This window comes from Cydia fagiglandana, chromosome 26 (assembly GCF_963556715.1).
Source record: "Cydia fagiglandana chromosome 26, ilCydFagi1.1, whole genome shotgun sequence".
In the NCBI taxonomy this organism is placed as follows: Eukaryota; Metazoa; Arthropoda; class Insecta; order Lepidoptera; family Tortricidae; genus Cydia; species Cydia fagiglandana.
The window spans coordinates 5,998,160-6,010,187 of record NC_085957.1 but is presented as its reverse complement, the minus strand read 5'-3'; the positions used below and the strand labels follow the sequence as shown (position 1 = coordinate 6,010,187).

Sequence of the window (12,028 nt, the reverse complement as noted above, 5' to 3'; positions counted from 1 at the left end):
CTGCACCTATAGTTTTTTTTGTTGTATTTTTGATTATTAAGTGCAATTTATGGTGACTAAAAATGTACCATATGTTTGATTATTGATCTCACCTACGATTCCTACGAGTCGGATTTGTAAAAAAGCAAAAGAAAATTAAATAACATGGTGCTTTTTGGAGCTTTCTAAATTTCTCGAGATACTCGAGAAACTCGAGAAATCTTGGTCGAGAATTCCCGTGCCTCGAGAAATTAAAAAGGTCGAGAAACCAGAAACCCTAGCCGCTTGTGCTTGTAGGTCCCTGTAATCGCGGAGTGAGCCACGCCTGGTACAGCATCAGCTCAGCTGTCTTGATCTGCACCAGTTCCAAGAACATGTACACACCTGTCCTGCGCGTGGAAGGCCTTGGCAGCCTCGAACAGCTTCACCTTACTGACGAACATGTCTGGAGACAGCATCAGCTCGGCTGTCGTCTTGATTTGCACCAGATCCAAGGACATGTACACACCTGTACTGCGCGTGGAAGGCCTTGGCAGCCTCGAACAGCTTCATTTTAGTGACGAACATGTCCGGGGACAGCATCAGCTCAGCTGTCGTCTTGACCTGCACCAGATCCAAGGACATGTACACACCTGTACTGCGCGTGGAAGGCCTTGGCAGCCTCGAACAGCTTCATCTTGGTGACGAACATGTCTGGAGACAGCATCAGCTCAGCTGTCGTCTTGACCTGCACCAGATCCAAGGACATGTACACACCTGTACTGCGCGTGGAAGGCCTTGGCAGCCTCGAACAGCTTCATCTTGGTGACGAACATGTCTGGAGACAGCATCAGCTCGGCTGTCGTCTTGATCTCCTGCACCAGTTCCTCCACGAAGAAGCGCTGCTGCTCTTCGGGTTCCGCCGTCCTGGATACAAATTAGGGGTCTTAATAACAAAACTTCCTTGGAACTCAGACATATTATAAACCATAGCCCGTTTTTTTAGCATTAGAAAGACTTCGCAGAAGTAAGCTTGTGGTTCCAAATGCGGCACTTTTAGCGGTAATAATTTGAAGTAAATTATATGTATTAACCATGCTACATTAGATAATTCAATAATTATGAACAATTAAAGAGCCTGATAAAAACTGCACGCTTGCTTTTGTGGAGTTCTTTCTAATGCTAAAAAAAACGAACTATAGCGAGTGCCCCGGCTTAGCACGGGTTACACATAACTCAACAAATAATACACCTAAACCTTCCTCAAAAATCACTCAATTGATAGGTAAAAACCGCATGAAAATGCGTTCAGTAATTTTGAGTTTGTCGCGAACATACATACACACAAACAGATAGACGCGGCGGGGGACTTTGTCTTATAAGGTGTAGTGATAACTTTTGCCCGCGACTTCGTCTGCGTAAAATTATTGTATCCATATACCACGTCGTATCGTTATAATTTAATAAACCTGAAGAGCTATACATGCATGTAAGCAATTAAGTATAATTAAATAAATATACTTTTTAATTTGGTGTCCAAAATGGAGATTTTGTATGCGTCTAGTCGTCTACCATCTCTTCTGTCCACTTTTGGCGACATACGAGAAAGAGGCAACCATCTTGTTTAAGTGCTCTGTAAGCGTGTGACTTTGGCATAAGGTATCCAGCTAGTCTAACATGGTCGCCTTTTTATCATTTGTCACCATGCCTGTCACGTTCTAACAAATATGAAAGTGCGAAAGTGACGCATGACATAACAAGTGATAAAAATGCGACCATGATATCCGTGCAGCTAGGTATACAGGGTCATTTTGGACCGTTAGCCATATCGTGCAAGGTGATTAGGTAAGCAATACTGAAAAACTATGGGACTTTTTTTATGGGACCAACTCCGAAATCACAAATATTTTTTTGGCCGTTTCATACATTTTGGTCGAGTGGACGTCGACGTTTTCTATGGGAAGGCCAATTTTTTTTTTGGGATGACCTACCTAATCACCTCGCAGAATATGGCTAACGGTCCAAAAATGACCCTGTGTTTAACGCGTTTTAATGTTTTTCTTGTGCTCTTATACTTAGGTTTAAAGATTCTTTATTCTCATAAGAATTTGTACAATTCACTTAAAATGAGAACTTAAGTATATACAGTTAGTATAGTTTATAAGTCATAGTCGTAAGTACTAACAAAAATGATCTCAGTTGGTCCTTAAATAAATGATAATTAAATTAAATTAATTATACATTTTATTTACATATTTTATGTCACAAAAGGAGCGACAGACATTGATTAAAATTACATTTTACATTTGAAATTACACAAGCATTTTATTATATGTATTGCCGGTAAGTATGATTACGTTTTTGTATTAGGGGGTAGGCTGGTGGACTACTTACCATATCTTGCTCTCGATCCACGGCGCCAGACAGTGGCGGACCTCAATAGGAAAATGGTCGCCATAGATAGCCCGCACCTGGAAATAAAAATAAAAAATATTTCACAACATTTGTGACGCAAAAACGTTCCGGAATATGGGGGGCTTTTCCAATGGGTCTGGACTTTAGGGTCCTTTTGAACGCCACTCCTATCGTGAGCGGCATGTCATAGTGAGCCCTGTGAGAATATACGAAGGTTGATATTGGGTTGACCTTTGTACACTTAGTCAAGGAATTTTTTGGGACCTTTCCAAGTAAACATTTTATTATTTATTTTCTTTTATTAGTTTAGAAAATAATTAAGGTAGCTGTAAGATTGTGCGACTTTCATTCCAGAGGTCGCGGGTTCAAACCCCGGCTCGTACCAATGATCGAGTTTTTCGGAACTTACATATGTACGAAATATCATTTGATATTTGTCAGTCGCTTTTCGGTGAAGGAAAACATCGTGAAGAAAGCGGATTAATCCCAATAAGGCCTAGTTTCCCCTCTGTGTTAAAAGGTCAGATGGCAGTCGGTTTCGTAAAAACCAGTGCCTACGTCAAATCATGGGATTAGTTGTCAAGCGGACCCCAGGCTCCCATGAGCTGTGGCAAAATGCCGGGATAACGCGAGGAAGAAGTCTTATAATATTTATAATCATGCAAAAAAAATTTTTTTTTAATTTATCTGTTTACCGCCATTAACCGGAACACAGTGTTTCTGTTTCGCTCCCGATCATAAAGACAATGAGTCCAAAAGCCGGTCTTTATAAGATTACAAATAACTAAATTGACAGGTGCAACCTCCATAAATGGATAATGACATTTTAGAGGCCAAAGTCATGGTCGTATATGGCCATTGTTTCCGTTAAGAACTTTCTGGATAACAAGCTATACCTAGAGGGATCTATTTTTCTTCAGGACCTAGGGTTACCAGATCCAAATTTGATATTTCCTGACAAAATCCTTGATTTGCGAATACATATTTTCTAATTACGCTTACTAGGGGGGCTGTGCATAAAATACGGGTAGCACAAAGAGCCATGGAGCGCACCATGCTCGGCATTAAACTGCAAGACCGAGTGAGGAATGTCGAAATCCGACGCCGCACCAAGGTGCGAAACGTGGGTGACGTCATCACCAAGCTGAAATGAAGTTGGGCGGGACATGTTGCTAGGCAGGGTGATGGCAGGTGGACCAAAATGTTGATGGATTGGTGCCCGCTAAGCGCCTGGCGTCCGTTGGCTCGTTGGGTGGATGACATTCGGAAAATCGCGGAGCACTTTGGGGTCATCCATTAATTACGTCACACGTATTTCTAGGTTTTTTAACCCCTCCCCCCTCCTTGTCACACTTGGTCACATTTGGCAAACCCCTTAGTAATTTTATAACCTAAAACTGCTTAGGAAAGAAAATTAAACAAATAAAAACGATTATCGTTTTAAAAACTTGTTATTTAAATGTACAGCGAATAAAATAATTTAAATAAATTTTCGGTTACTGATGAAGTTAAAGTGACGTCACAAAGTTTGTGTCTCCCCCCTCCCTCATGTCACAATATGTTACATTTTCTTGACCCCCTCCCTCCCCCTAAGCGTGTGATGTAATTAATGGATGACCCCTTTTGGATGAGACTAGCCCAGGACCGGGATAAGTGGCGTACACCTATGCTCAGCAGTGGGCGACTGAAGGCTAGAATGATGATGACTGATAGTATGGATGCTGGTACTGACCTTCTGCAAGCTCTCCTGAGGTAGCTGCTGAGCCCTTGCCCACAGCGACATCTTGGACCTGATACAGAACATACAATAATCAACATTATAGCAAGGACGATAAAAGGGATGGACTGACAATCTCACACAACAAAATGTAACTCCGAAAAAGGTCAAATTTCGGTATAAAAACTAGATGGCGCTGCTTCGTAGCCTGGAAGTGGCAAAAATGTTATTTACACCTATATTTTTACGTGGTTTTTTATTTATTTAAGAACAAACGTCATACTGCTTCATTTTAAGACCATAATATCAGTTCAATACACAATTTTTAAAGATTATATTTTTTGGTCGTCAATAACGTAGTAATACTCGAATTCAATAGATGGCCCTACCTCTGGAACCATTGATTGCTGGAGGTTGCTCGCGCGTACGCCACTTTTTGTTACACAAAATAACTAGATGGCGTTGGTGAACTGATGAAACGTGGATAAAATTACGTGTATAGGTGGTATATAGGCAAGTATATGTACCTATACTTGATACCTATATATTGACACGACCGATATTTTCCACGAACAAAACAGTAACGTAATTTGAGGGGCTACCGCGAAAACCGTTTTTCGCAAATTGCGGGGATCTTTCTCTTTTACTCCAACGAAGGCGTAATTAGAGTGACAGAGAAAAATGTCCGCAATTTGCGAACTTCGATTTTCACGGTTATAGCCTTGGTTCTATTAGATAAGTTTTGTAGTAGGATTATTCGTTTTTGGCAAAATATATGTATGTATAATGTAAAGCCTCCTCCACACTGGTGCGCGAATCGCGACGCGAAACCGCGAACGCGAGTGTGGCGTCGATTTTCGCAGACAGCGAAATCGACTCCACACTCGCGTTCGCGGCTTCGCCCGCGATTCACGCGCATAGTCTAGAGGGGGCTTAATATGTAAATGAAAGTCTTGGATATTGCAATAATAGACATAAAGTATTTACCTAGGATTCAAAAAACGAAGGATAGAAAACAAACACTGAATAATGTTCATTTAGTATACCTATACTTACTTATCCTCTCGTTTCCCGCTGCCGCAAGTATGAATCAGATTCAATTGTTTTTTTAGGGTTCCGTAGACCCTCCTACTAACCCGTACGTACTAAGCCCCCTCCACACTCGTGCGCGAATCGCGGCGCGAAGCCGCGAACGCAAGTGTGGCGTCGATGTTCGCAGACAGCGAAATCGACTCCACACTCGCGTTCGCGGCTTCGCCCGCGATTCACGCGCATAGTCTGGAGCGGGCTCTAGAAACCCTTAAAATAGTTTCGCACGTCCGTTCATCCACCCGCGTCTTAGCTTATGGCTCCTCTACACGATGGCCAACGCCGGCGAATCCAAGGGACGCATTTATGCGTTAGAGGGAGCAAGTGATATTGCATTGCTATCTCATTCTACCGCAAGGCTGCGTCCCTCGTTGGCGTTGGCCCATCGTGTAGAGGAGTCATTAGAGTCCTTTAGTTCTAAAAAACTGTTTACGTCGGTCGGTAGGTATACAATACAGTACGTAAACCTACAAGCCGGCCTAGCCAAGGTGACAATCGCTATCGCTTCGACAACGAAAAGCTTTGTGTCTCTCTATCACTCTTCCATAATGCTTCCATATTAGTGCGACAGTGACAGTTGCGTTTCGATCGCTATGGAGCGTTAGCGATTGGCACGTTGGCTACGCAGGAGCAAATATTATAATCCGTGCATGTTTCGACGAGAAATAAGGTTGGGGTTATGGGTTACTTACCTAATTAGCTTTTTGAAGTATTTCAAACTCAAGAAGAATAGACACAATACATAAGTTTCATCTCTAAATAATGGGAACTTTATTACTCTGTGTTATTAACTAATTATATATTATATGTTCATATACAATGTAAATTGTGACTGGATAAAACTCGAGGTTTCAAGAATAATGTTGTTTAATTTTTACATAGGTAAGGTTCCAGACCATAACAAACCTCGTCCATGTATTTGATCAAATTTTTTGGTTCCCTGTAAAAATAAAGTGGCTGCCGACGTTATACCTACTCCATTGACGTATATCTCAGGACGGGCCGTACGGGCACTAACATAGTAAAAATGGTACTAGTTCAGCGGTGTCACTCACGAATTCAAGCCAATCGTGCACTCTAAGGCAACTAGTTGCGACCAATCGCGCGCGTGTTGCGAACTTATCGACCATGCAATCGCGTTGTAGCGGTGTCACACCGCTGCGCTGTACTGGCCTTTGTACTGGCCCCATCCATGCCCCATTCGAATTGCCCGAAAGGCCAGTCCTGAGATATTCGTCAATGACCTACTCATTTTGTGTAAATTTCATCCACGGGAATTTATAGATACAGTGAAATCTGGAAAATTGAAATCTCAAGGGACCAGGTTTCACTGTAATAGAGCTTGCGTTCTGACAAATTTCTTTTATGGAGGTGCAAATAAAATAACCATTATCCATTATTAAGTAGATTTATAATTATTTGATTTTGTGTAAATTGGCAAGTCCACGGTAAAGAATAAAAAAATCTTTATTTTAGGTATTTGTAAGTAAGTAACACTTTATTGTACGGAAGAGAGGAATTACAGGTACATCTGATGGAACATAAATATAGTATAAAGGCGAACTTATCCCTAAGAGGTATCTCCTCCAGTTAACCTTCCAGAATCAAATGTTTAGGATGCAAGGATGTTGAAAAACGTTTTGGGATTTCTGTGAAACTTATCTGGGAAGATTGGACCTCGTAATTTTAAAGTGTCATGGTGATGACATTTTGTGGGCTTAGTATGACGTTAATACATGGTAATGACAAATTATCATTTTTACCATTTATTTTCTTCTGACTTAAGTGAAATATTACAGTATATGAATAAAATACAACAAAGAAAATGGGCACAAATGTTGAAGTGTGTTCCCACTGTCGATTACTAGGCGACGAAGGGCGCGCGATATAAAACTTTGCGCCACGCCACCGCCATTAGGTGAGATAGGGGTCATCAATCACTCGTACCTAATATTGATAACCGAGCAAGCGAAAGACTCCAAAATTGAACCACGAGCGTAGCGAGTGTTATGAAAAATTGAATCTTGAGCGTTGCGAGGGTTTCAAGGCACTAGGGTTAATCAAAATTTGCCTCCGAGTGAAACAAATTTTCACCACACCAACACAAGGAAAATGCTAACTGTAAAAAACGATTCAGAATTAATGTTATTAAATATGTATCATTAAAAATCATCATTTAAAAGTACCTAAATTCTACCGGCTAATTATAATAAAGAAACAACTCAAAATTTGCCTCACATGTTGGTAAAACGCAACTTATTATTTTTGGAACAATCAAGAGAGCCCAGCTGATGTGGTGAAAACATACCTAGGTATATGAAAAGACAGAGACAAAGACAGACAAAAAAGAGAAATGTTATTCTTATCTCTAAATCGCAAGTGGATTGAGATTAAGACTAGATCCAGAAGTTAAGTTCGATCCTTAATGGGATAATGGGTCATAATGAAAGGCAATGATAAAAAAAAATATTTATTTTTTAATATTTTCAATTTCGGGTGCATTTTAGCCCCTACATTCGATTTATTTTTGTGGTTTTTACAATAAAAGTGTATTTTTACCAAGATCATTTTGTCAATGATATAAAATAAATGATTTTCGCAACTTATTTTTAACAACTGTTGAGCTTCGCATCTCAAATAATCAACAATACATTTAAATAATTGTTTTTTAATGCCAGTACAATGAATCATGTCATAAAAATGTAAATTAAAACAATCTATGGCCACATCAATCAATTGCAGCAAATTATCACTTGGTGATTTTAGTTTTATACACTTCTTATTGTAAGATTTATTAAGAATAAGAAGTTGTTTCTCGTCATGGAGATCAAATTCTTTAATTAAATTTTCTTTGCACGTTGTACAATCAAATTTTTCGAGACAAGATTTGGCAAGATAACCCGCAAAATACGCAAGCGAACATTCCTCTAAAGAGTTTTTTTTCAATGATTCAGTGACGTTACTGTTTTTAGTTTTTTTACTACATGTGAACGCAGCAATGCTTCTGCGTTCACATGTAGTCTGTTCTACATCTGTATAATTCACACTCGCTTGCTCCTTCACCCCATGCCCTGATGTCGAAGGTAGTTCAGCGGTGAGATCAATATATTCGTCTTTATAATCTTCTTCGCAGTTTGTTGTCTGAGGTAATTTAATTAAAGAATTAATTAGATTGCTGCGAAATATTGTTCGCAGCAATTTTGCTGTTGGATTTCTGTTTGATCCACCTTTTTGTCTTATTCTTGCAAAAAAGTTCTCTACTACATCCTGATTTAATTTTTTGGTCATTAAAAATTTTATTTCTGGTTCCGATGTTTCTTCGACAAACAACTGCAATACAGCCTCACACGACTGAACAACCCCATCAAAGCATGGCGGCCGTGTGAAAACTTTTTTTATTTGTCCGCTTTTGTATTTTTTATACACTATCTTTTGCAGATTTTTGAACAATCTTTTGCCATCTTCTATTGCTTGTCTTGCAAAATTTGATTCCTTGGACAATGCATGCCGGTATACATTTTTATTGAATCGATTTCCGCTATTTAACGCATCGAACATATTATTTACAATTTCAATGAAATTGGCTGTAGCCTCTGCAGTTTGACTTGTTAATTCATTAGTACTTTTAGCCGTTTTTATAGCAGCGGCGACTGAAAGGCTGAATATTTGCGATGCGAGACTCACTTTCATTTTTTCGAAAGAGTTCGGGTTTAAGTGACGATCTGTCAATTTTGTTAAAGTTCTACTTTTAATAGATTTTTTATCTAAATCATATGTTTTTATTACGTCTTGAAAACTCATTTCTCCCAGCTCATCACATATAAAATCGTGATTTAAAAAATTATTTCTTATGTTTTTTAAGATATGAGGCACGTCAAATATGGCAAAAATTTTTCTACCATTAACGAAAAAAAATGGGCTTGTGCTGGTGACCCCTAATAATTTAAATACTTTTTGGTTTGTTGTAGCTTGATCACAAGTAATTGCTTTAGGCAACAGTCCATGATCGAATAGTTTACTTACACATGATTTTATTAATACTTTTAATGCCTCAGCACTTACATTAGTACTTGATAAAAAATAAGTGATTGGCAATTGCCATTTGTCAAATAATCCTCTTATTATAAATACTAGAGTTGATTTAGCGGGTTTATTAGTCCGCCGGTTTCCCCCTAAATCTTCAAACCCTTCAATAATGTCATATTTTTTGGAATATTCCAAGTTCGACATAATTGACATTTCGTCGAAGCAAATCACACAAGACTTTTCCTTGATGTTAGCATTTTCGAAACGCTTTTCAATTTTTTTGAATGTATCATTTGTTAAACCGGGAGAGCACTCAGTTTTTGCCAACCATGATCTTATCGTGGATGGAGCTGCGAGCACAATTCCTTGTCGACGCATAAAGTAGTATGTAGAAGGTGATTTATAATATAGGGAAAGACAAAAATCCCTTTCTTCTTTTGTCCATTTTTTTTGTCGTTTTCTTTTCTGAGTTGCATGAGAGCCAGTGTTTTGGATGCGGCACTAGGAAAATCACGGATGTCGATTTTATTTTCTAATTTGGATTTTGCTCTAAGTCGGAACACTTGAGCTCTCTGTGCTTTATTTTTTCTTAACAAGCTAGAAGCTTCTCGTTTTAACCGTTTCGTCTTCGGAGTATCAGCGTCATTTTCTTGGAACAGACATTTTCTGGACATTCTCTTCTTAGGTCCTTCGTATAGACATTTTCTTGACAATCGTCGGGTGGGTGTTACCATAGGCAGTTCACCCATCAATGAAAGCGGAGATGAAGATTTTGATATCTGTCTCTCTGCTGATGACGTTCGTGAGCGTTTTCTATAAAATTTTGAGGGAGTTTTAACTTTCAAAACATCTGGCGATGGCGGCACATCTGAAAAAAAAATAATAGTAGTTTGGTAATTTGTCTTATTGTTTATTTTTCTCATGATCTACATAAAATTAGGCATATTTTTAAGTGGTATTTGATTACATATTTCCCAGATTTTCATCCCAGATTTTCACAAACTGCCTACCCTAAAGTCTACAGGAAAGACGCGAACACAACAAAGTTTTGTATTTGACCCACTTATATGAGATGACTAGCGCGAAGTTGGTGGGGGTAGTCATTGTACTGACCACTCCCGACAACGGGACCCTATTACTAAGACTTCGCTGTCCGTCCGTCCGTCCGTCCGTCTGCCACCAGGCTGTATCTCACGAACCGTGATAGCTAGACAGTTGAAATTTTCACAGATGATGTATTTCTGTTGCCGCTATAACAACAAATACTAAAAACAGAATAAAATAAAGATTTAAATGGGGCTCCCATACAACAAACGTGATTTTTGACCAAAGTTAAGCAACGTCGGGAGTGGTCAGTACTTGGATGGGTAACCGTTTTTTTTTTTGCTTTTTTTTGTTTTTGGTGACACAGACGGACGGACGGACGGACGGACGGACAGCGAAGTCTTAGTAATAGGGTCCCGTCGTCGGGAGTGGTCAGTACTTGGATGGGTGACCGTATTTTTTGCTTTATTTTTTGTTTTTTTTTGCATTATGGTACGGAACCCTTCGTGCGCGAGTCCGACTCGCACTTGCCCGGTTTTTATTTCTGATACTATGTTATATAGCAAAAAATAATCCTTATGATGAAGCCTTTCGATCGGTATGATAAAGCTACAGGGTATATTTTTTTTCTCGTGTAGCAGGTTGGATTCCCGGTTCAACCATATAATTATTAAAAATCTATGAATACAGTTTAAATTGTTTTTTTAAATTAAAATAATATCTTCTTTCAGTAAAATGTTCCATCTACAATATTCAGGGTACTTTCCCTCCATGTGGCATAGCCGTGGGACGCCCTGTACATATTATACATGTATTAGGCTCTTAGTAGGAGAGTTAAATGAATAGTAGGCACCAAAGAGCCAATTCATATTAATTTCGCAATGTTCCTTCTGGGCTAGGTCAATGAACATTTTTTATGATGTAGAATATAAATTGGTTCATATTTGAAAAAAAATGGTGTGTGTACGAAGAGTCGAACTTGTTATACAGGGTGATTAAATTTTTTTTTTACAAGTATTTAAATGGTTAGGAGAGTCATATTTTTTTAATATATAGCTTTTAGTCTCATTAATATTTGTACAAAATTTGAAATTCGTCACTTTCATAGTTTAGGAAAAAATAAATAAAACAGTTTTGGGGTTAATCGAGTGTTTTTCACCCCCAGGGGGTAACAGAGGGATGAAACTTTGTGCAGGGTATTACCTCTTCAAAAGGCATCGTTTGATTATAGTTTAGACCCAAAAACGTAGGGGGCAATTTTTCAAAGGCTATCCTGCTATACCCTTTATTGGCTGGTACAGTATATAGTAATTCACTTCGTCACCTTTTTCTTGATATCTTGAATTGATAACCTCCTCCTTTTGAGATTTTGAAGTCGGTTAAAAACCCGTAGGGGTCGGATCAAAAACAAAGTAATTACATCCGACTCACGCTTGACTGCACATTTCTAATAGGATTTACTGTCATCTATAGGTAAAGACCTATTTTGTGTATTTTTACCAAAATTTTAGACCCATTAGTTTCGGAGATAAAGTGGGGGAATTGTATTTTTTTTTTCATATTTTCTTAAATTACTTCTAAACTATTTATCTTAAAATTACAAATTATATATATTTGAGATTCTCACAATGAGCTCTTTCATTTGATATATGACAAGATATAGTATGAAAATCTTATTTTTTAATTTTCTCATTTACTCCCCGAAAGTGGCCCTTATGTTTAAAATTCATTTGTTTACGTTACATATCCGGCTTTGGGTCACAAAGTTACGTGTACCAA

At 38.6% G+C, this 12,028-nt stretch overlaps 1 protein-coding gene across 1 annotated transcript in view; it reads right to left on the bottom strand.

Moving 5' to 3' along the window:
- Nucleotides 1-12,028, bottom strand: part of LOC134677467 (signal transducer and activator of transcription 5B) — a 69,720-nt gene that overhangs the window by 48,258 nt on the left and 9,434 nt on the right. The window contains exons 3-5 of the mRNA XM_063535948.1: nucleotides 4,106-4,163; nucleotides 2,353-2,429; nucleotides 736-885 (exon numbers count right to left, since the gene is read on the bottom strand). Coding sequence (XP_063392018.1) covers nucleotides 736-885; nucleotides 2,353-2,429; nucleotides 4,106-4,156 — 278 coding nt within the window. The 5' untranslated portion in view covers nucleotides 4,157-4,163. The remainder of the gene's footprint in view (nucleotides 1-735; nucleotides 886-2,352; nucleotides 2,430-4,105; nucleotides 4,164-12,028) is intronic.